Source organism: Ochotona princeps, chromosome 2 (genome assembly GCF_030435755.1).
Source record: "Ochotona princeps isolate mOchPri1 chromosome 2, mOchPri1.hap1, whole genome shotgun sequence".
NCBI classification, from domain to species: Eukaryota; Metazoa; Chordata; class Mammalia; order Lagomorpha; family Ochotonidae; genus Ochotona; species Ochotona princeps.
This window is the reverse complement of record NC_080833.1, coordinates 15,571,014-15,595,450: the sequence shown is the minus strand read 5'-3', so window position 1 is coordinate 15,595,450 and position 24,437 is coordinate 15,571,014. Positions and strand designations below refer to the sequence as shown.

The 24,437-nt window shown below is 50.2% G+C and overlaps 1 protein-coding gene across 2 annotated transcripts in view; it reads right to left on the bottom strand.

Annotated features, from left to right (window-relative positions):
- Positions 1-1,696: 1,696 nt before the first annotated feature.
- The window catches only part of ZBTB40 (zinc finger and BTB domain containing 40), an 87,608-nt gene continuing 64,867 nt past the window's right edge, over positions 1,697-24,437 (bottom strand). For both annotated transcript variants that reach the window (XM_004592279.2, XM_036494470.2), the window contains 13 exons: positions 22,741-22,933; positions 21,043-21,179; positions 19,974-20,172; positions 19,501-19,634; positions 17,263-17,431; positions 16,499-16,963; positions 15,546-15,752; positions 12,514-12,678; positions 9,034-9,248; positions 7,382-7,544; positions 6,734-6,820; positions 3,590-3,816; positions 1,697-2,154 (listed from right to left, as the gene is read on the bottom strand). In XM_004592279.2, coding sequence (XP_004592336.2) covers positions 1,960-2,154; positions 3,590-3,816; positions 6,734-6,820; positions 7,382-7,544; positions 9,034-9,248; positions 12,514-12,678; positions 15,546-15,752; positions 16,499-16,963; positions 17,263-17,431; positions 19,501-19,634; positions 19,974-20,172; positions 21,043-21,179; positions 22,741-22,933 — 2,556 coding nt within the window. In that variant the 3' untranslated portion in view covers positions 1,697-1,959. The remainder of the gene's footprint in view (positions 2,155-3,589; positions 3,817-6,733; positions 6,821-7,381; positions 7,545-9,033; positions 9,249-12,513; positions 12,679-15,545; positions 15,753-16,498; positions 16,964-17,262; positions 17,432-19,500; positions 19,635-19,973; positions 20,173-21,042; positions 21,180-22,740; positions 22,934-24,437) is intronic.

The window sequence follows — 24,437 nt, the reverse complement described above, 5'->3', positions numbered from 1 at the left end:
CCTGAGACGTGCACTTCTCCACAGCCCAGCAGCACCTCCAGGTACAAGGTGGTCAGGACAGCGGCCTCTGTGGTGGCAATTCCAAGGGGTTTTGGGGGCAAGAGTATGAGATATGAACACTCTGGCCAAGCAGAATGCAAGCAGTGCAGTGCCACCCACGCTCAGGCTTCTCTGGGGTACCGTCAGCCGGCCCAGGCAGAGGCCCAGCTGGGCGAGCAAGCAGCTCCAGGCAGGGCCCTGTCTCCCACTGAGAGCCCCCGATGTCCCCAGCACGCCCTGCCTCTGCTGGACCTCGGCTGAGCCAACTACCAGGCTGGCTGTTTGGGGGTTCTGCCACACTGTGATGGCCGCTGAAACCCAAGAAAGGGTTTCTTATGCAGGAAAGCATCTGATACTGGAACTCTTAGCTCTGTACTCAGATTTTTAAGATCACTCTCATCTCTAGGTCTTCAGCCACTAATTTTTTTTTCTTGGCTTGTTGTCTTGGTTACATTGGCACCATGGCCTGTGAGCTGTTGCATGCTTGTCCACGGGTTTAGTACCAAGGCTGGAAGCACTTGCGGCGTAAGAGCCTGCTGGCAGCTCTGGGGACTAAACCCCGAGACAGGGGCAGCCTTGGTAGCAGCAAGCGAGGCCTTCAGAGGGAGTCATAGGGAGCCCAAGTCTTAAAGGTTTGAGCACCATCTTCTGGTCAGTTCTTGGCTTCTGAGGCCAACTCTCTTTCAAACACTCCATTTACTTCAGCATGGGGAGATTGCTGAACTGACAATCCCAGGCAGTTTGTCCATGAAAATGGGAGAAGGCCAGGAGGCAACTGGCTGGCTGGGGTGAGCCGGCCAGAGCTGCCGCTGTACACAGTGGCCAGCGGGAAGGCCCCTGTGCAGTGCAGCCCTGACCTTCCCAGCCTGTAGTTCTAAGGCCAATGACGAGTTCAGGACCTGCTCCTCCCCAGGGCTCAGGCCACAGTGTGGCAGGAAGGCCTGCCTGGTGTGTAAACATCTACTAGAGACTGCAACCTTTGGCTCGAAGGAAAAGATAAACGCTAGTCATTCTCCCTCAACGGCAGGGACCATCCATCTAATTGCACTTCGTAATGGATTCCACAAACCATTAATTATCAGATTGTATCATAGGAACTAAAGATACAAAAGCATTATGAAAGTCAGATTCAAAAGACTCAATGACCTGCAGCAGTGGGAGCCTGGGAACACTCGGCCAGCAGTAACCGCTTTTCCTGTGACAACAGACGGCCTGGCAGGTGCAGGTCACAGCTGCGAGGGAGCAAGGCCTCCAGGTTAGGCACAAGATTAAGCCTTAGGTTCCAGGAAGGAGATGAGGAACACATGCAGGGGAGAGCTGTGGGAACCAGCCTGCAGGAAGGAACACTAGGATGGAATTGCTGGAGATGCAGAGACCATCTTCATTGCCAGATGGTCTCACATTAAACCCTGGTGGCAGAAACGCCCCAAAGGCTTTGGCTGAGGAAGGACTGACCCTTCCTGCATCAACATTTGGGCATGTTCACTGGGCACAATGGGGAGCCTGACTAACTGAGGACGGGCCATGAGCTCAAAGATAGGTCTCTGGACGGCTCGGCTGGGCTTCTCTCATTGCTCAATGGCCAGAGACACTGGCAGTATTTCTAAATGCCATTCTGCCACCAAGGGCTGTCAGCACCAGCTCCCATTACACTGCTCATTCACTCTATTTGGGAGGGGCTGGGGGTAGCGCTGCGACAAATGCTGAAGCCATAGGCCTGTCTGCTATTGAGGATGGTGGAGTCAGCACTGATGACTCAGACATCGTGGGTTCCATGAGGACAAGGGTGCTCTGTCTGCTTTCCAAGTGAAGCCACTCCCGTCGGTGCTAGGCTAAGAGGCTCCCAGTCAGGACGGCCAGAGAGAGAGGGCATATGCTAGCTGTGCTGCCTTCTCTGGGCAGGTGTGGGAGCCCCGCCCATCACTTGGCTTCTCCACAGATTAGGGTCACGGTGCCATCCAGCAAGTCCTCCACGGTCATGGCCACGAGCTCAGAGCCGGTCGAAGATGCCTGGGAATCTGGCAACGTCACAAACACCTGGGACCCGGCAAGCTGGGTCTCCTCCAAAGTGATCACCTGTTCTGCTGGAGCCACTGGCTCTGGGGTTTGGATCACCTGAAAGGGAAAGACCAGGAGGTTGCTCTGGGCACGGTCCCTGAATAGCGCCCCAGAACTCACACGGCTTCCACCTCATGCTGTAATGATGATATTTATGTTTTCACCTGAGGAGAGTAATTACACGTACCTAATGGGAGGAGGCAAGCCCAACACACCAGCAATGCAAAAGAGAAGGCAGGCAGACCATTTAAATAACTCTGGGCAGGAGATTGCTGTAATTTTGCTCAGCACACCATCTCAGGGTGTCAGGACTCTATGATTACACGCCAGTGAACACAGGCTCCATTTCTCATCCCGGGTTTCCCTGTCTGGAGGATGGCATTGCAGAAGTCAGTATCGTGTGAGAGGAATGCTACTGAAGGTGGTGGATCTCATGCTCGAAGCATGGGCAGGGGAGTGCTTACCAGAAGCCCAGGCCTGCCAAGGTGACACCTCTGGACCTCGGCTGGGCTAGGTACTGCCCCTGAAGCCAGCAGGCTAAGAGGCTGAGGAGGTTGGGGATTTGGATAAATGGTGGCTTCCTCCATGCTGACACTCTGACCTGTACACCTCAGAGTCACCAGTCGCCGTAATACTCAAAGGGCACAGCTACCTGGCTGTTGAGCCTCAGCCAAGGGACAAGAATGGGCGCAGTGAGGACCAGTTCAGCTGCTTCTCTGTGTGATGGAGTGAAGAGATAAACTGAAGTTCAACTAACAGCTTGAAAAGTAGCTTGTAAACTGTTCTTTCCTTTTTAAAGAATGACACACATCCCTCCCGTGCCCCCTTCCTCTTTCCCAGAAGACATCTTACCAAGACCCCTAGTCCACAAAAAAGCAGAAACAGAATAATGCTGGCTGAAAGGGAGCCTGCAGCCCTGCCCAGCTGGCCCCCTCTCGGCCCTTCCCAGGCTCTGGAGAACAGGACTGGTAGGTGACTGACCCAGGGAACTGGACAGTGGGACAGTCAGCACTCCAACCTCGCTCAGCTCCTCTGTAGCCCACTGACAATCCACAGGACTGAGCTGCTTTTCCTTTCTTCCCACTGTCTCTGGAGTTGGGAGAAAGAAAAGAGGACCAGGGAGAGAGAGGCTGGATTGAACTTGGCTGTGAAACATTAAGAGGTGGTTTTTTTTTTGCCCAGATATATGTGCTGTGTCCAGCCCAGAGGCGTGTATCTAAGGGTCTCGACTTGGGTGGTTCGTACCCAACACAGGCTCAGCAGCCATTTTCCATGCTTCCTGAAACCCTCCCTACCTCCTACGGTGTTCCTGAGGACGTGGGAAAGGACTGAACTGCAAGCAGAAACCCTATGCAAGCTCCCCCTGGTAGTGAAATGCCTCCAGGGCCCTTTAAGAAGTCGCAGTCAGTCTGGGTGTTGTGGCACAGCTACCCCTGGAGAAGCCTGAGGGATCCCAGGCCAGCCTCCTGTGACCTGACAGCCCCACACTCACCTGCACTACCTGCGAGGCGGCTGCCTGGGTCTCAGCATCCATCACCTTGGGGTGCTCAGATTCCAAGTGACCCTCGAGCTGGGCCTGGGAGGTGAAGAGCTCCCCGCAGAGCTCACAGGGGAAGGTGCTCTCCGACTGCTTGAAGTGCTCGGTGGTGACATGGTGCTGCAGTGCCCCGGGGAAGCGGAACGTAGCTGCACAGTACAAGCACCTGAATGGCTGGGCCCCTGGTGGAGGGGGAGACAGAGACAGGCCATGAACGGAATGCCTGGAGCAACAAGGATAGGGAGAGGTGAGAGGTGAGAGGAAGGAACAGTGAGACTGAAGCTAACCATCAAATCCCTGTTTGTGGCCTGTTTCAGATCCCTGGGACCTTGGAAGAGTCGAGGCAAGTGAGGGGCTCTGAGAGCACACTTCACCAGCACTCGTCAGGCTGCTCCTGTCCCTGTGAAGCCGGTCAGGAACTCCGCTGCAGATAATGATGTCAGCGACTGTCTAGCTCATCAGTCTGAACACTCACATTTTAGCATCTCTGCAATTGGATCAATGGCATCTTGCGACAGCTCTGGGTGAGCTAGCAGTTAGGTGCAACTGTCAATGACTGTTTGCATGAACATCAAAAGTGGCAGCATCAAGATTTGCACAACGAGTGTCCACGGCTTGGAAGAAAATCCCTATGGCTGGAGTGGTGCATAATTGTAACTCATGGGAACAAAACGGCTTCAGAGAGAGGAGGTAAGTGATGGGGCTTAGTTCATTGCCAAAGCAGGAATTAAGTTGGGCTCATTTGACGCAACACGTAAGAGAGCAGAGCAGTGTTCAGTTCTCTATCAGAACCTGACAGCCATGCTCCATCTTATCAGTGCTCTCAATAGCAGCGAACACACACCTACCAAGAGTCAGACCTGAAAACCACTCGAGAAGCTAGCTTCTTCCCTTAATTAACTAATTAGTTAATTTTTAACTAGAAAGGAAGATCTACATTAAGATCTTCCATCTGTTGTTTCACTCTGCAAGTGGCTGCAACAGCCAGAGCTGAGCCAATCCAAAGACATGAGCCAAGAGCTTCTTCAGGGTCTCCTAGGTGGGTACAGGGTCCCAAGGCCTAGGGTCATCTTCTGCTGCTTTCTGAGGCCACAAGCAGGGAGCTGGATGGGAAGTGGAACAGCTAGGACATGAACCAGTGCCCATATGGGATCCCAGTGCTTCAAGGGGAAGGACAACAGAGCCATTGTGCTGGGTCCCTTTATTTTTTTTATCTTTTACTCTTTATGCTTGTACATAGGTTAGGTGACAGAATAAAAATGTACAAAATTAAGGTCCAAAAAAAAAAAACAAACAAACATTTAGAATAACCTGTATGTGCTAAGTGATAAGAAAGCATTGTTTAACCAGGCTGAATCACTTCATGTCATACACTGGTAAATCCGAACACCAGAACAGAGTGTGGGTTGAGCCAGCTTTGGTCGTGACAAAAACCAGTGCACAATATGGAATGCCAGGGTGAGGTTGCTTGTACTGGATGTGACTGCAGCACCCAACCAGCACGCGTGAGAACCAGGAAGGGAGGGGGCAGAGCTGGCAGGGGGATGAAGGGGCTGGTCCCCTCGCCAGACAGCTACTCCGACTGGAGAGCGTGGGCTGGGATGGGGACAGACCAGACTAAGCAAGGCTACAACACCTGTGCGCCTCATGTGGACTAGATCAGGGAAAAGCCAGGCTGGGAGGATTATTCCTGCCGGTACAAGCATAAATTACAGTGGGTAAGGGTTGTTTGGACTTAGCCACAGCATCAGCTGGCAGAAGCTGGCACTAGGGGCTAATTCTGTCAAGTCAAACCACAGAACCACCCGAAGAGAGCATAAACCGAGATGGAGAGAGACCCGGGAGGGAAACAGTGGGTTCCCCTCTCTTGGGTTACTACTCCCACGGGAGGGCATGAAAACTAGGACGGGGACTGGGGTGGCTAGACAGAGAGGCACTCAACAACATCCGTGAGGGCTGGAGAGTTGAGCTGGTTAGATGGAACCAAGCTTTAATACCCATTGACAAGTACAAGAGCCAAATGGGAAGTGGGACAGACTGGACTAGTCTGCTATACATACTGGCAAACCAGGGTAGGGGGCGGGCCTGGTGGGGGTTATTGTGGGTCACTCTGGCTGGGCTGCAGCTCCCACTGGTTGATGTGAGGGCCGAGTATGTGCTGGGCAGAACCAGGCTGGACTGTAACATCCATTGGTTCAAGTGGAAGTTGGGACTGAAAACAGAACCAACTCAGCAATTGCAACCACCAGCTGATTGTGGCGATGGACTGTGCCGGGTCCTGTGTTTGCTTGAACATACAAGAATCTGGTCTGGGAATACTTCAAAGTTTCTTTGTGGATCTCCCCAATCGAACTGCTGGACTCAGAACCCTAGCCAAGAAGACAGAAGAAAGAATAAGTCAATCAACCACCTCAGCTAAATGTTGGCAGCGAAATACTGGGCAAATGAAGACTCTATGATGGACTATGTTAATCAGTGGATTCTTTAACGACCTCATCGTGCTGGGAGTGGCGAAACTGGAAGCGATTCATAACTAGTGAATTATTAAAACCACTTGAGCAAGTATCTCAGAGCATACCCAACATCCGGGACTTGGGGTGGCTGGGAAACTGGGTGGGGCTTCTCCCTCAATAACCCCCTTTATCTCATATATAAGAAGAAAACAATATGGATATAATAGTATTACCCACTTCCCTATAGCCCCTGAACCTTTTTACCGTAATTAACTATGTAAGGATTGTCAAAAATATAATAAAAAAATATATATTAAAAAAAAAAAAAAAGAAAGCATTGTTTAATTGGTAGTAGTTGTGCTGTCTTAACGGTTCATTAAAAGTGATGCACCCGGCCCTCCAGAGCTGGTGAAATAAAGCCATGACAATGACGAGCACAGCCTATGTTCAGGGGGTATTTATATTCCTTGGGCTTTTCAGTTACTCTGAGGTGGGTACTGCAATCGTTCCCATTTTCTAAGTGAGCAAAGTCGAGGCGCACCAGTCAGTGGAGTGCTTTGGCCTGGGCTGCACAGCTGTGAGCGGCGGTGGTGATCAGATTCCCCAACAAGCAGTCTAGTTCAAGGGGACATGAGGGGGCACTGACCTGAATGCTGGCACTTGATATGAACCTGCAGCAAGGCTGGTGTGGGGAAGAGCTCCTTACACTGGTCACATTCGTGGAACTTCATATCTGGAAAGTGTCAAACGAAAGAAGTGATGGCAAAGAACAGAGGATATCTCCCTGAAGCTGGAGGGTAACAGGACATCTACCAAGGGCTGAGCTGTACCCCAGCAGAGACCGATGCAGACAGGCCAAGGGCGGACAGCACCGGGTCTGGCACAGACTGCCTGGATGCAAAGAGGATTAAGTGAGAAAAGACCCAGGGAAGGAATGTTTAGCCAATGCCTGGCCTGCTGGTTACGTTCTCTGAGGACGGATGTGACTATCCTTCAGTTTTCCTGTTAGGTAGGTATCAACAACTAATTCTGAAGGGAGGTAACTAGATTCAGAAAAGGGTCTAGCTGACTCCCTTCCTGCTGTGGGGGCTGACAGGAGCTGCCACCTACTGGCGTCCTGGGTTCGAGAACCCCTGCCATTCATATAGTACTGCATCCTTCAGGTGAGCTAAGCGGGACAGAGGCATGGCACCAGCTCAGTCCGCCAGGCCACTGCACGAGAGAGCTTCCTCAGAGAACCCAGGGTGCTAGGACATCCAGCCCATGCACTCGGTCGGGGGCATCCACACCTCACCTGCGTGCTCTGCTTTGATGTGCTTCTTGTGTTCGATGCTGTTGGGAAAGGCTTTGTCACACGAGCTGCACTGCAGGGATGAGAACTTGGAAGACCGGTGGTTCTGAGCAGCAAACACGTCAGGGTGATGGGTCCGATTGTGGTACCACAGACCGGACAATTGCTGCAAAAGATTGGGCAAATATTAAGTCTTAGAAAGTTCCAGCAGTCTGGAGAGCTCACATGCTCCTTGTGAGAGACAGAAAAAGGTTCTGAGGTAAGCTCGTGCACCCACATTGCAGGAGCAAAACACCTAAGTCACTGAGGCTGTTCTAGACCAGGGCTTGGTCCTTCATAAATCCTCACCTTACAGCAAGCCCAGAGAGGAAGTGTCAGGGCCTTGCTGCGGAGCTGGAAGCTGGACACAGGCTGAGGAAACGACTTCCCGAGGCCACACGCTTAGGGACGAGCTCCTCCAACATTATACCTGGCCTTTCCGAGGGAACATTAGCGTTCCTCACTCTTGAGCCTTGCTTGGATTCCCAGGTGTGGCAGAGCAACCTGCTGGACGAGCAGCACGTGCTGTCCCCGTGCCATGAGGGCGGCACTGAGGCATCGGCCCAGGTGGGACCCTCCTCTGAACACCAGCACATGGCCCGCCCCAGCACGGGTGGAAAGGAGCTGAAGGGCGTGTCTTCCCCTGCTTCCAGGGGCCAGCAGAGACCGCCCTTCCCTCTGCGAAGCGTTTCTGAGTTGTACTTGCTTCTTAGCTCTTCGGGAACACTTCAAGAAACTGGCACCAACAAATTGAGGGGGCTGATGTTGTGGTGCAGCGGTGTAAGTGGCAGGCTGAGACACTGGCATCCCGAGACACTGGTATCCCGTATTGTGCTCTAGTTCAAGTCTCAGCTGCTCAACTTCTGATCCAACTCACTGCTAATGCACCTAGGAAAGCAGCGAGAATGGCCCAAGTGCTGGGCCCCCGGCACCCACGTGGGAGACCCGGAAGGCATTCCAGGCTCCTGGCTTCAGCCTAGCCCAGCCCTGGCTGTTGTGGCCATTTAAGGAGTGAACCAGCAGATGGAAGAGCTGTCACTCTGCCTTCCAAATAAAAGAAAAATCCATGCATGGATTTAAAATTTTCCCTGCAGTAAAATAAACTTGCCATTGCTTTTCATTTTATAAAATATCCTTATATATTAAATTAATTATATATCAAATTATTTTTTTAAAAAGATTTTATTTATTTTTATTGGAAAGGCGGATATACAGAGAGGAGGAGAGGCAAAGAGGAAGATCTTCCTTCTGATGGTTCACTCCCCAAGTGAGCCGCAAGGGCTGGAGATGAGCCAATCCAAATACAGGAGCCAGGAACTTCTTCTGGGTCTCCCGCGTGGGTGCAGGGTCCCAAAGGTTTGGGCCGTCCTCAACTGCTTTCCCAGGCCACAAGCAGGGAGCTGCATGGGAAGTGGGGCTGCCGGGATTAGAACCAGCGCCCACATGGGATCCCAGAGTGCTCAAGGTGAGGACTTCAACCACTACGCTGTCATGCCAGGCCCTATATATCAAATTCTAAGGTAAAAAAAATGTAGAGCCCCCACCCCTGCAGCTCTCCCACTGCAGCTCCTGAATCACCCAGGCACAGCAGGCTGGGGAGGGGGCCCTGAGGTCACCTGGTAGGCCTTGTTGCAGATCCCACAGCTGAAGGGTTTCCCGCCGACGTGGGTCACCATATGGCGCTCCAGCATGGAGGGTGCACTGAAGATCTTTCCACACGTGGGGCAGGGGTGGTACTCCTTGGAGTGCACCTCGTGGATGTGCTTCCGGTGATCCTGCAGAGTGGGGAAACTCATCCTGCATTTCTTGCAGTCATAAGGGTCTTCTATGTCTGGTTCCAACAGGGACATCCATGCAAGGAAGAGACAGAAGGAAAAAACAAAACAAAAAAACAGCACAAGCAGCAGTCAGTGCACGCCAGCTACCATGACCAGTCGGCTCCCAGGGCAGGGATAGCACAGCCCTTGGGCGACTCCCCCGACCTTCGTCCCTGGAGGTGGGTTTCCTCCGAAGTTTCTGGCTGCCATGACCAGTTGGCTCCCAGGGCAGGGATGGCGCAGCCCTTTGGCGACTCCCCCGACCTTCGTCCCTGGAGGTGGGTTTCCTCCGCAGTTTCTGGCTGCCATAACCAGTTGGCTCCCAGGGCAGGGATGGCGCAGCCCTTGGGCGACTCCCCCGACCTTCGTCCCTGGAGGTGGGTTTCCTCCGCAGTTTCTGCACCAGCTGCCATAACCAGTTGGCTCCCAGGGCAGGGATGGCGCAGCCCTTGGGCGACTCCCCCGACCTTCGTCCCTGGAGGTGGGTTTCCTCCGCAGTTTCTGCACCAGCTGCCATAACCAGTTGGCTCCCAGGGCAGGGATGGCGCAGCCCTTGGGCGACTCCCCCGACCTTCGTCCCTGGAGGTGGGTTTCCTCCGCAGTTTCTGGCTGCCATAACCAGTTGGCTCCCAGGGCAGGGATGGCGCAGCCCTTGGGCGACTCCCCCGACCTTCGTCCCTGGAGGTGGGTTTCCTCCGCAGTTTCTGGCTGCCATAACCAGTTGGCTCCCAGGGCAGGGATGGCGCAGCCCTTGGGCGACTCCCCCGACCTTCGTCCCTGGAGGTGGGTTTCCTCCGCAGTTTCTGGCTGCCATAACCAGTTGGCTCCCAGGGCAGGGATGGCGCAGCCCTTGGGCGACTCCCCCGACCTTCGTCCCTGGAGGTGGGTTTCCTCCGCAGTTTCTGCACCAGCTGCCAATGGCATGGAATGGTCACCCCAATTCCTGGTTCTGTATCTTACAAGGTCTATTTCACTACTTCCCGGGGAGCGCCCATCTTGCTCTCTGCTGTCCTCAATGGGCAGCGTGAATTTTCTAATTCCTGGCAGCAGCTTTTCGCCCACGGCCCACAGTGTCACTGTTCCCCGGGTCTGTAGAGTCTGCCTGGAGAAGTCTTCCCCTGCCCCTCACATTAGGTTCCATTGGCACAGATGCTGCTGAGTGAATGATTTGCAGCATGCGTCGTCCAGGCGCTCTATGTAACATGAACTCGCTTAGAGTCTACTCTCATCACTGTTTTACAGATCAGGAACATCAAGGTTTGGAGAGGTAAGTTGTACCTTGCCCAAGTGCACAATGAGGCAACGGCAGAGCTGGGCAACAATCCTGACTTAGCCCTGCAAGTCCACACTCCTCATCCCTCAGACCTCAAAAACAAGGACTGGCCCAGAGGAAGGATACACTCTTACGGGAACAAACTTCAGCTTTTTTTCTTAAAGCAACCGAAATAGGAAAATTAATGTTTATTAATAAAATCCTTAGTCTACAAGAAAGGCTCACAATCTATAAATACACCACTTCATCGAATAATTCAGGAATTCTACATGTATAACCTTTGGCATCATGAACTAGTTTCCCTGTAAATGTAAGCTCTTGCAATTTCAGCTTTCACTTCTTGTAGGATTTATTTATCTGAAAGGCAGAGTGACAGAGAGAAGGTGAGACAGAGAGACTCTCCACCCACATGCTCCCAACCAGGTGAGGCCAGAGTGGGGCCAGGACCAGGAACTCCTTTCAGGTCTCAGTGGGTGGCAGGAACCCAAGGATTTGAGTCATCAGTCCACCGCCTCCCAGGTGAATTAGCAGGGAGTTGGATCAGAAGCATGGATTAACCAGGATTAGAATCAGACAATCCAATAGGAGACACAGGCATCCTAAGAGGCAGCTTAACTTGTTGTATAACACCGGCCCTACAGTTCCTTTGTAGGACACTTGGGTGCAGGTCTCTATAAGCAGGTCCAAAGGAAAGGGGCCTGGGAGGGAGGGCGGGGCTGCATCCTGGGCCTGCTACGGATGATACATTTCTTCTGGGGCATAGCCAAGTATTTTGGGACTCCTCCATTCTGAAAATTAGTCATGTTTTCAATTCTGCCCTTCCATATATGGGATGCTACTGGGAAAGAAGACCGAAGCGGAATGTTATTTATAGAGGTTGAGGGGACATCAAAATTGTGGTGCTGGATCTAAGTCAAATTCTACTCATCTGGAAGTTACTCGCAATGCCCTGGGGGAGAGGGTCCACACTTTATATTCCTTCTGCAGTGTCTGGTGTGCAGCCACATGCTGGCACACGGAAGTTGTGACCAAGTCCTCACTGGCTGGCTGCTGACAGACCTGGATGGTTTATGTAAGCGCATGGTGTGACACTGTATCTGCCAACAGCTAGAAACTGGCACGTTGGGAAGAGGGGTGAGGGGAGGACGGCCTGCCATACGATGGGATGTGAGCATTTTCTGTTAGGTCAGGAGCTCTGTGTGCCACAAGAACTTTCTCACTGAATTCTTACAGCAATCCAAGGGGACAACGTTGCTGTTTGCTTTGGTTTATACAAGGGGCCTAAGAGGCTTAGAAATGAAAACTTGTTCAAGGTCTCAAGGAAGCTAAGCTGTAGGGTTGAGGTTCTAGTTGACGCCTGCGTGATTTCAGTCCAAGCTCTTGGCTTCCCTGCCGGCTGTGCTGCTGCTCTACTCCCGCTGCAATGAGAGAGGCTGCAGAAAACGCCGCTGGCCAGCCAAAACGCCACGCTAATTCCTGAGGATAAAACACGAAATCACAGAACTCCTTTCTTCCCTGTGTGTGTGTTTTGTCTGTATCAGTTCCAGCAGGAGAAAGCTAGGCAGTGAGCACTTGTGACAGTGGACATGGACTTAGGAGAGTACCTGGCTTTCTTTCCCACAGCAAGGCAGTGAGAGTACAGGATGAAGGTATGAAGAGGAGGGGGGACGACACAGGGGGTGGCATAGCCGGGAAGCATTGTGGTACACGTGAGCCCATCTGCTACAGAGGCTCTCTCCTTTATGTGCAATTGGTCTGTCTGTCAAACAGTGCCAAGGAGGCCAAAGAGGAAGAAGAAGACAGAGAAACAGCCTGGTAGGAGAGCAATGAGCCTCCCACAATGACCCAGAAGAACCAGTCTTCTCAAAAAGGCATTGAGTGACTCTGGGCTCTGCAGGAAATACAGAAGGGGCTCAGGGATGGGGGTGGCATTTACAACTGTCACAGGCTTTCTTAGCGCCAGGCGCGGCATTGAGGGCTCAACAACCCACACTGTCAGTACATACTGTGGAAGGTGTGCAGGTGGATGGAGAGGCCATTGGCTTGCCGGAAGCCCTTGCCACAATCCCTGCAGACATATGGCTTGTCCCCGGTATGGGTCCTCACGTGGCGGGACAGCTCAATGGACTGGGCGAACACAGCATCGCAGTACTGGCAGGCATACATTTTCCCTGGAAATATATTTGGCTTATTAGAGCAGGACACAGCATTTATGGCATTCAGACAAACAAAAGAAAATTCTATGGCATACATCAGGGAACCATCAACTGCTTGATGACATGGAAACCCCAGGTGAACTGCAACACACTGGATAAGAGTCTGAGCTGTCACACACACCTGAGTCGGCTACACAGAGGGTCAAGTGTGGGCTGAAGAACAAGGACAGGGGTCTCATCACATGGGAAGACCCTTCTGTTCTTCAGGCCACATAAGCCAGAAGAGCTCACTCCACTCCCAGCACACAGGTATAGCCTGTGCCCTGAAAGACGTGGGTTTGGACTCCCTTGACATAGATACATGAGGGCCAGTGGGGGTCTACTTCTAGAGCAGTCAGCCCTATTTTTGTTTCTGACCTACTGGGGATAGAACAGGACCACATTAGGTTCTTGAAATGAAGGGTTGAAATGACGGAAGTCAGGTGTGCAGTCTACAACCTTCCTGTCTGGCCCTCTTCTGGGAGCTCTGATCTCAGAACCCTAGGGGTCATCTGCAGTGACACTGCCCACCTTTGTCCACAGCTCCAGATGCACACAGCCAATCCTCACTGCTCCCTTGCTGTATGTGGAGGGTTAGTGGGCCTCCCAACTCATTACAGCCAAAACACAGCTCCTGATACTCTCCCCACCTCCAACCCCTCCCATCTCAGTAAAGAGCGTTGTCATATACCCAGCTGCTCATGTCCCAGACTCCAAAGCCATCCTTAATTCCCCTCTTCCCATCACATGTATTTCATGAGTCCTGTCACTTTCATTTTCACAAAGAGAGTCCAGACTTTAATGTCTGGAAACTGCTTCTCTACACACTCCTGTGACAGCCCCCAGTCCCTCTGCTGAGCCCATCCTCTTGCCCTAGCTTAACAGTTCATTATCCAGAAGGGCCAGAATCAACTTCCAAGAAGCTAAATCAGATCTCACCATGACTCTGCTTCGGGTCTTCCTATGGAAGACAGCCTGATGGTCCCCAAACGACCCCTGAGGTCTGCAGACAGAAGACTTCACGGCTGGGGCCGGGGCTGCTGTGATGGGGAGATCATCCTGGATTACCCACATGACCCCACTGGACTCCCAGGGTTCACTGTCAGAGGAAGCAAGGACAGGGAAGGGGCAGGCAGAGGCTGCAGCAATGGCACCAGGAGCCATGGCACGTAGGCAAGCTTGGGGAGACGGGAAAGAAAGGGACAGTTTTCTCCTAGAGTGCCCAGAAGAAACACAGCTCTGCTGCCACTCTGACTTCATCCTTCTAAGACGGCGGAGGTTTTCTCACCTCCAGAGCAACCAGGTAACGCATTTCACAGAAAGACCATGGGTCCTTCTACCTAGGCTTGTAAGACCCTAAAGAGCCCTGGCTTTGGTGACTTCTCTGGCCTTGCTTCCTACCACTCTTTCCCCTCCTGCCTCTGCCATAGCCCCTCCTAGTTCTTTGTGGCTTCTTGAGCAACCCAAGTTTGTTCCCTGTGAGCAGAGGGCTTTGCACTTGTGATGTTCTTCTAGATCTCCATCGGCTGCATGTCTCAGTCCACTTGGGCTTCTGCTACACAGCCATTTCTCTGAGGGATGCTACAGAGAATGCCTCCACCCTGTCAGCCCGTCACTGCTCATGCTGCTCTGTGTTCCTTCACAGTAACGACTCCGCCTGAATTGATCTCACTCAGCTGTGTGTTTATTGCTTCTTATTCTCTGGAAGGCAAGCCCTGTGACAGTATCTATAACTTCCCCAAGCCTGGAACAGTGCTCAAAGAATGCATTCAGCTACAAATACTCATCAAGGGCCTACTATTAGCAAGTGTCATTCTAAGTTCACCCAACACAGCAGCAGGAATGCAACAAGCTTCAATTGGGGGGGACTGTATGTGAAATAAATCGACACTGTAACATATTTTAAGCATTAAGGCAAGAAAATGAATAGGCTGGGTTCTGAGAGTTCCTCTAGGGTGGACAGGGAGGGCACAGTGTGGACAAGGACTTAGAGGAGGAAGGAAGGGAAGCAGACGCGATCGCAGAGGGCTGTCCTGAAGAGGGACTGGCAGGAACGGAAGTGCTGGGGCAAGTGCCCAGCAGGTCTGCAGCCTGTAAGGAGGCTTAAGTGTGAGGGAAGGGAGCTCAGCAAGTGAGAAGCGAGGGAAGAATCGGGGGATAGAATCAGGAAGGGCCTGGCAGGCAATTTTAGGGATTATGAATTTCACACTGAGTGAGATGAAAAGCCATGGTAGAGTTTGGAGTAGGGGAGTGCCTGATAAGGTTCACTTTTTCAAATACAGAAGAAAAGGGCAGAGCAAGCAGCTGGTGAGAAAGCTCTTGTCAGTCCTTTAGCGGCAGCATCCTCCCAACAACATGGAAGCTTCTCCTCCATCCGGACTAGAAATGCCCTTTTCACTCTTCCCCATTGTCCTGGCACCAATCCTGTCACACCCCTGATCGCCGAGGCCATGACTGTCTTCATGTCCCCCTCCTGCCTGCTGAGACGCCAGCTGTGACAGCAAAGGATTCCAGCTGAGCAGCCCAATATTTGGCATCACCTGATCCACAGTACGTGCTCAATCAAGCTCCTTCTCATGCTTAAGTTTATCACAAATTAAGAATTCCTGGCTTTATGTAAAACTCCGAGAACAATAACATCACAACACGATGGGAACCAGCCTCAGCCTCTGTTTACAAGCTCTCAGTAAGCATTTCATGTGCCTGTGCACACACATTTCCCTAGCTGCCTATGCCTGGAGACTCAGTTCTTTTTTTTTTTTTTCCCAGCCTAATTCCAAATAGGATTTGGCAGCTCAGTAGTACAGGCTGCTGGAGAAATAAGGGGCCCTACCAGGCCTTACCTTCTGAGTGTTTCTTCTTGGTGTGGTAGGCCAGAGCAGAGGCCTGGGTGAAGGTCATGAGGCAATGTTTGCACATGAACGGGCGGTCCCCGGTGTGGAGGCGCAGGTGGTTCTTCAGGGTAGAATTGGCTGCAAACTTGGCACCACACTCCTCGCAGGAGAACGGCTTCTCGTCAAAGTGCTCTGTCAGCTTGTGGTACTGCATACCTGCAGGCGGGGCAGTGCCAGGGGCAAGACACGGGCATTACTGTCACAAGTCTAACATGAGGATGCCGAAGAGCCCTGTCACAGGCCAAGTCGAGGAGGGAAGCAGAACGCGAATCAGGAGACCAGGCCTCACCACCGCCCATCTGCCCACCAACCACCCTTCCTCCTGGTTGGAAGAGGCGAAAAAAGAAAAAGAAAAAAAAAAAAAAGGAAAAAATTCTGTGTTTATCTTCCCTACCCAGTTGTCTTTCTTAAATAGGACCTTAACCACCCAGAAATAGGGAAATAAAACTCCTATTCCTATGTGTTATTGTCTACCCAGCATTTGGGACATGGGCAAAGAACTGCCTACACAGCCCTTAGTCTCTGTGACTCTTGTCTATCGTAAGAAACAAGCACACAGACCCCCTGTGAGCCAGGCACTGACAGCTGGCTATCAGCATGACTAATCACAGCTACCAGTTATTCTGCACTAACTTCACTACAGGTATTGCTACAATGTTTAGCTAAAATCTTGGAAACAACCTGAAAAAGCAAGTGGCATCAGGTTACCTGCTTAACAGGGAAACCAAAGGGCAGCCAAGTTGCTTCCAGAGCCAAGCTGTTGTCAGAATACCACCTTGCCTCCAGAGGAACCGCTTGCCTCTGTTCACTGGGCTTATTCACATCCCTCAGTACACACAACTGGGGGCACGGCCTAGAAGCCAAGCCCTGATCACCCCATAGCGCTGCGCTCACCACTGTACCTGAGGCGTGGGCAAACTCCCTCCCACAGAGGTCGCAGGTCACTGGCAGCCTCTTCTTCTTCTTCTTGGGGGCACCAGGCTCTCCTGTGCCGTGGGCCTCCAGCTGATGCTTCTCCAGTTCTTTCTTGGAATCCTTGGTCTCACTGCACTCCTTGCACTGCACCTGTTTGCTCTTGGCCACCCGGCAGCGCTTCATGTGCACTTTCAGGCGGCAGTAGAAGTGGAAGCTTTTGTCGCAGGCCTTACAGACGAAGCTTTTCTTGGCAGAGTCAGGGGAGGCAGAAGCTTCTTTCTCCGGTGGTTCTGGCAAGGAGCCGGCCTCTCCTTGGCTGTTTTGTTCCCTGGACTGGCACTTGTCTCCTGCTGGCTCAGCTACCTCTTCTCCTTCTCTGTCATTGCCTTCCAGGTGAGACGTGCTGCTCACCCTCCATGCTTCCTTCCCTCCATCTTCCTTAGTGAGGACACCTACACAGGAGAGAGAACCTTTCTGTTTTGTTCCATAAAAGTCTTACAGGACACTGGAGACTCCTTGGGAATCCTCAGAAAACTCTACAGGGACACCACTGTCCTCTTTGCTTTTCCAATCAGCACACCAGCATCAGCTGCAGCATCTATGTCAGATCTGCCCAGTACTGAGAACACAACAAACATGGCAGCAGCTTACAGTAGCAACGAGCTCTGACACAGATCATTTCCTGCGTCCCCCAACCAAGAAACAAACAACCCGGGAGCCTGACAGGATCCAGTCCCACACCGTTCCTTACCCAGGCGTGTTAGCTCCTGCATGACGGGCTGCAGGTGGGCAGAGGATTTATGGACAGTGCACAGGAGGTGATACATTTTAGTGGCCGAGATGGACCTGTCCACGGCTCTACTCAGTGCTGTTCTCAGCGAAGCTTCAGGGCTGGCTGCCTCAGAGGGGATGCTCAGCATCTAAACACCGGCAGATAAAGTGTTGGGTTAATGTTAGCAGATTTTCTCCATGGTTTTCAACGTAGCAAAGAACCATGCTAATAGCAGGAAGCAGGAAGGCACTGCTACATCTACAAGTAGTTTATATTTCTCATAATAAATGTAGCAGAGAGCCTTGCTTTCCCAAAAATCCTATGCAAAGCAGCAAATTAAGAAAGCAGATATCCAGACAAACGTGCAAACATAAAGAGTGGATACACAAGCAGGAAAGCATTAAGATGTTCAGCACGCAGGCTGGCACTGAGGTGTAACAGGTTAAGCTGTTCAGCACGCAGGCTGGCACTGCGGTGTAGCCAGTTAAGCCTCTGCCTATAGTGCCAACCCACTGTGGTCATTTGTACAATGGACTACTAGTAGATGGAAGATCTCTCTCTGTCTTTTCCCACCTTCTCTCTTTGTTAACTCTGCCTCTCAAATAAATAAATACATCTTAAAAAAAATGTCCATTATGAAATACTCAGAAGCAATGAGCCTCCTAAGTTAATATTAAAAACTTGGAAAGCTATGGGATTCGGTTGTCTCCATTTTGAAGATCACGATAATTTCTCTTAATACAAAATTGTCTTCATGCATGGAAATGATTCCACACAATCAGCAGCTTCATATTTTTGGAAATTTAGATTGACCCTTTTAAACACTATTTTCTTTCATAAAGAAACTCAGCATTCTAAAGAAGGTTCAAATAGGGGCTTTAGAGAGGCCAAGAATATCATCTCGACGCCACCCTCTTTTACAAAGTTAGAGCTATCAGCATAAAGAGGCAGCACATGGAGAAAAATAAAGCTAAACGATCCACAGATGGTCAAATGGAATTTTCACTTGGAAGATACTTTATTTCTGTTCTTTTCAAGTCGGTCTAAATAAATCTGATGTCCCCGAAGGCAGGCAGGAGACTCATTAGTGAGGTTAAACCTCATCAGCCGCAGAGGCCCCACCTCTGAAGTGTGAGCGAGTGGCACTCTGACAGATGACCCTCTCCTCGGATGCCCTGAAGAAACCCCAGCCACCCTGTCCGCACCTGAGAGTCAGACCAGCCTGGCACACGGTCATACATCATCTGCCTGCTGCCCACTTTCCATGCCTACCTGGACCCACAGGGCATCATGGGTGAAGCTGCGGTTTAATTTTTGCTCCCTGATGCTTCTCCTCTCCCTAAGTTTCCATGTCATCCTGGTCTGGAGATCCTTGGAGTCCCCTGCGACCTCCACTTGGCTTTTCTGGCATGCCGGCCTCTTTGTGAGAAGCCTTACAGAAAATGAGTTGGCATTATTTGCTACCCCATATGGGTAAAAGCTTTGTTCTAGCTATGTTCATCTTGGCTCTTTTGAGGAGCCAGAACAGAACCGTAATAGAATAAATTTTATTTTCCTTCATCTGAAAGATGATGCTTCTTAAAACATGTTAGCGAACACTGTCATGGTATTCTGAGACTTACCTAGGTTTAAATAAATGAAATAAATCTAGATTTAACATGAACCCTGATTCAAATCTTGGCTTTAGGGGCAGGCATTGTGACAGTGACACAGTGAGTTAATATTGCAGCGTCTGATATAGAGTTCCAGCTCCTCTACTTTCCACTTATGAAACTGGGCAGTGGTAGATGATGGCCCAAGTACCTGGATTCCTGCCACCCAGGTGGAACAGTTCCTGGCTCCTGGTTTTGGCCCAGCTCAGCCTTGGCTGCTGCAAGCATCTGGGAATTAAGCCATCAGAGGGACGATTTCTGTTTCTCCTCCATTCTTTCTGCCACTCTGCCTTACAAATAAATAAATCTTTCTGGGGGGGAAAAAGTCCTGGCTTCATCTTTCACCTGCTGGAGCATCCTGGACACAGGAGTTATTTCTCTGAGCCAGAGCTCCCTTGTCCGTAAAATATGGTGACATTACCTGGCCCTGAGGTTTGGGGAAACTAAAAGCGTAAAGCAGGTGCTGGCTTAGCTGGGCCCAGAGGTGGGGCCCTGCAGATGCTGAGGACTGAAGGCAGGCCCAGACACTAAGGTGGTCAAACACCCTGATTTTATTCTCTCCCACCTCTTTCACAGTCTCTGCCACGCACTCCTCCTCTGAGGCGAGAGACTTGAGTTCAAGACTTTGCTGGATTGCCTCTCTAATCAGTCTGTTATGCCTCACGAACACTTCTAAGGCAGCGCTTTCTGGGGCGGTCACTGAAAGAAAGGGGTTTGAAGGTTCATTAGTAAAAATTAAGTACCTTTTCTCTGCATCTTTCCAATGCTCAATAATTTATCATGAGAACACATATCATCTATTGCCTGTTTCCCACAAAGCACAGCCGTGAGAATACAATGACGACAAATATAAAGTTAAAGTAACCACTGGTTTCTTCTCTGTTGCTGTTCCTTTAAATTTACAAACTACTGTGTGCTGGAACAAAGCTGCCAGTCCTTAAATCTGATGAAGTGTGGATGATTACAAGGAAGCTCTTCCTCTCGTCTGCCTGGTAACTTCCGTGATGGCAAGGCCACGGTAGAGGTCAGGATGCGTACCTGCCTGGAAGAAGGCATCTGCGCCAGGCTCCCTCCGCACTTGCTCCAGGAGCAGGTTCAACAGGCGCGACTTGGTCTTCTGTTCCAGTAGAAGCTGCCAAACAGCTGTTGCAGAGAGGGTCTGCTGTTCTAGAACTGCTGACAGCAGGGAGCTGAACCCCCCTGAACCCGGATCACGTTGCACAAGCTTCTCCATGACCTTCAAGATGCAGCATAAACACGCACGTGAGAGACCTGGTAGCCACCAGCCCAAATGCAGAGTTGCTGGTCCAAGCCCTGGGGTGCAGTGCCCACGTTTCTGGGAAGGAATTTCCAATCTCCTTCCCAGCTTCCCCTCCCTGGACCTGAGACCCTTTATGCAGGACAAGGGTCTCCATTGCTTTCTGACCACCTCCTTATGAAGGAATGACAACCACCCCACTTGCGACTCCACTTTAGAAATTGAGTTATCTTCTATTATTCCTTTTCTACTCAGCATTTCTCAACACAGCTGCACATGTATATTTATAGAAAACATAAACACAGGGTAAAAAGATCATGGGAAATGGAATGAGAAGATATTTGTTTTGCTGCAAATTTTGAAATCCATGCAGTTTTACAAAATAACTTTCTGTAGCCTCCACCATGTAACACACACACACATATGTAATCTTATTTATTTTTTGGTCTTTTTAAAAAATTTATTTTTATCAGCAAGGCACATCTACAGACAGAAGGAGATACAGAGAGAAAATCTTCCATCTGTTGGTTCACTCTCCAAGTGGCCACAATGGCTGGAGCTGAGCCAAACTGAAGCCAGGAGCCAGGAGCTTCTTCTGGGTTTCCCACGTGGGTGCAGGGTCCCAAGGCTTTGGGCTGTCCTCAATTGCTTTCCCAGGCCACAGGCAGGGAGCTGGATGGGAAGTGGAGCTGCCAGGACACAAACCGGCGTCCATATGGAATTCTGGCAGATCCAAGGTGAGGACTTTAGCCACTAGGCTATTGTGCCGAGCCCAATCTTATTATTTTTTCTTTTTCCTTTCTCTGTCCTTTTACTTTACTGGCCTCTCCGATGCCCCACCTGGCTCACCTCTCTTTCTCCAGGGCATATGCTCCTCACATGTGAGATCACCTGTAGCAACATCTGGTTGTCGGTGAAAATTTCAGAGAGGTTTTCTTGGTAACGCCGCAAGAGCTCAGTTCCAAAATCACCAGGGCTTGACTGGCCTGTAAGGATGTCAGCAACACATGTCTGATGGAACAAAACCTCCTCAGAGCACCTCCCACAGAAGACCAGGGGATGCTACAAATGAGATGCAGGGAAACCAGCTCACACACAGTCAGTTGCCTCTGTAGAGTGGAGCCCAACTGCCAGCTTGAGGCCTCACACACGTGTTCAGATCTCCTCTGGTTAACTCTTAATCATTGGATGCTCTGAAAGTTTGTGTCTGGTGCTAAAAGGTGGCAACTGCCAACGGGGATAATTCGAAGGCTGCAGTGGACAGATTCAGGAGTGTCATTCATTAGGCCTGAGGTAAAGCATCCGAGTGGTGTACCAAAATACACCGGCTACAGAGCCCATGCATGACGCTGACCTACAATTCTGTTCCACATCCTTGGAGCCAATCTCGCAGGGATTTTTATTTAAAAGACCACATTTACTTGAAAACAATTATAATCAAAATTATGAGGAATTTTCCTCAGCTTTGTAGATCACTTTTAAAAACTTATTCTCCTCTTTGGCCCAGTGACTCTACTGTTAGAATCTTAAGAAATTATTTAAAGGCAAAAATTAAAAACGACCTGTAAAGACAACTGTTGCTGCATACATCTGTGGTGATGGTCAAGATATTAACCAGTAATGTTTGAAGGGCCAACTCCCTGCCAGGCACTGGGCCAAATGTTTCCCAAGAATTAAGTTCATGGTACCCACATAAATCAATGTGATGGGTACCAAGTTCTCCCTATTTCACAACTAAAACGGGGTCCACAAAGGTGAAATCACCTGCCCAGAGTCACCCGGCTGCACACTCAAGGGCTCTTGACTGAGTCGGTATGCTTCATCTGCCTAATGGCAGAAATCCCAACATCACAAACATGGTAGAGTCTCAATATGACAGAAATAATGTCATGAGCAGAATACGTCAAAACAGTAATACTAACACACTTGAACAGGATTTAGGCCATTTTGTTCTTTACTTTCTGAGCTATTTGAGTTTGAACATGCATATATTATGTCTATAAGCTAGAAGAAAGTTCTACCCCTCACCAAATAACCTTTTTCTGAAAACCAACTCAGTCCTAAATGTCCTGTTGTAGGAGACAACTGGCTCACACTGCTTGTCTTTCTAAGGAATGGGATGTGGACTCCTTTCCCCAAGCTGAATGCTCAGAGAAGTCAGTTCTGGGACTACTTCAATCAGGCAACTTTCAAGGAGGGCTGGGGCAACCCAGCTTTGCATCTTGGCTGCTCACATCTGTCACCCTGGCTCTTCTCAATGTTAGTCTATGAGCCTGCACACTCCTTTGCCTTTCGCAGGCAACCCTGGAAGGTGCTGGGAAAGCTGTATGTTAATCCACAGAACCTGAGCTGCACCTTGAGTGGGCTTAAATCCTCAGATTTCAGCTCTTTAGTAATATTCAGAACTGCAGATTTGTGGCACCTAGTTTCTGCTTTGCAATGACATTTCTGAATATTTTTTCCTTAGCATGGAGCCAAGAGGGTGTTGTAAGCTATAGTTTTCTGTAGGGGTAGTTTCAGCCCACAGAGTTAACAATTAACGGGCACCTGTGGCGCTGGGCAATGCAGCTAATCTCTGCAAATTCTCCAGCAGAAGGTCCAAGTTCGGGAATGCGATCTTCACAGCTTGGAGCAGCTTGACCACACTCTCAGCACTCAGGGTCTTCTCTTCGGTTATTCTGTGCAACAAATTCTCTATTGCCTCCTTGGGTGTTCCGCTCTCACAGCAATTCAGAATCACCTGCAGTGGCAAGCAATCAGCAGACACCAGTGACCAACAATCGGAAATGTATCTGACACACCACTGGGAAGCCCAGCAGGCTGCCATTACGGGACGCCCTGTTTCTGCATCCTCCTCCCATGGTCTCTAGCACTTCTCCCGCCACTCTATTCCGTTTCAACAAAGGTCTAAAACATTCTTCATGTAGCATCCGTGAAACCTTCCTTTCTCAAAGGCACATCATTGCTTCCTTGCTTGGATCTTGTGCAAACGTGATCACACTCAGCCCGCAGGACCTGGCTCATTAGATAACAAACCAGCTGTAAGAAGACCGGCAATTAATTACTAAATGTTTCTCAATCTTTGCTCGGTAAAGTCTAAGATGACTGTGTAGGTTATAGTCAGAGTAATTCTATTATTTTACTTGCTTTTACATTATTTGAATTGCCTTTCTGGAATATTCTTCTTGTGAGTTCTTGCTCACCCATCCCTCCCATTCTCCATGGCCACAGGCATCAGCTGTGGTCCTAAGTCAACAATGCTACTCTCTTGCTCTTCCTTGGTGTACAAAAAGATTTTTCTGAGTGCAAAGGGCATCGGGCTCTAGGAAAAGGTTAAAAATGAAACACAAGACAGACATTTTACAGATGCCTTTGTATAACAACAGACCTATTTGTTAATGGACTACAACGGGCTATGTATGACTCGGCTATCCTGGCGTCACGTGGAACTGACAGAGCAGGGATTGTTCTCCAACACACACTGCACAGATCCATGGTGCTTGAGCTGTGAGCTTGCCTTGGTGATGCCAGCGCTCAGGAGAACCAGGGGGCAAATCAGTCATGGCAGTATGCTAGAGGCTGCCAATGTCAAATTATTAACTTTCACTTTAAAATAATGCATTTAGCTTTAAACTCAAATTGGCTTCACACATACACATAATAAATCTTGTTGTTATATTCCTTGTCATTACATAAAATAATCATTCTCTTTTTAAGGTCCAAATATATAGAAGATTAACTAAATGAATCATAATTTAACAGCTTACATCTAAAAACTGCACCAATTTCAGTGCAAAATCTTGGTTCCTATGTCAAAATCTGATACATAATGAAGCAGCCAGTTAGCATGCATGGGCTTTAAAGATTTATTTTTTTATTGGAAAGGCAGATATACAGAGAGGAGGAGAGAGAGAGAGAGAGAGGAAGATCTTCCGTCCGATGATTCACTCCCCAAGTAAATGCAATGGCTGGTGCTGTGCTGATCCAAAGCCAGGAGCCAGGAAATTCTTTCCGGGTCTCCCACATGGGTGCAGGGTCCCAAAGCCTTGGGCCGTCCTCGACTGCTTTCCCAGACCACAAGCAGGGAGCTGGATGGGAAGTGGGGCTGCCGCGATTAGAACCGGTGGCCAAATGGGATCCCGGCACATTCAAGGCGAGGACTTTAACCACTATGCTATCGCGCCAGGCCCAAGCATGGGCTTTAAAGCCAGGCAGATCCAGTCTGAACCCTAGTTGTATTATTT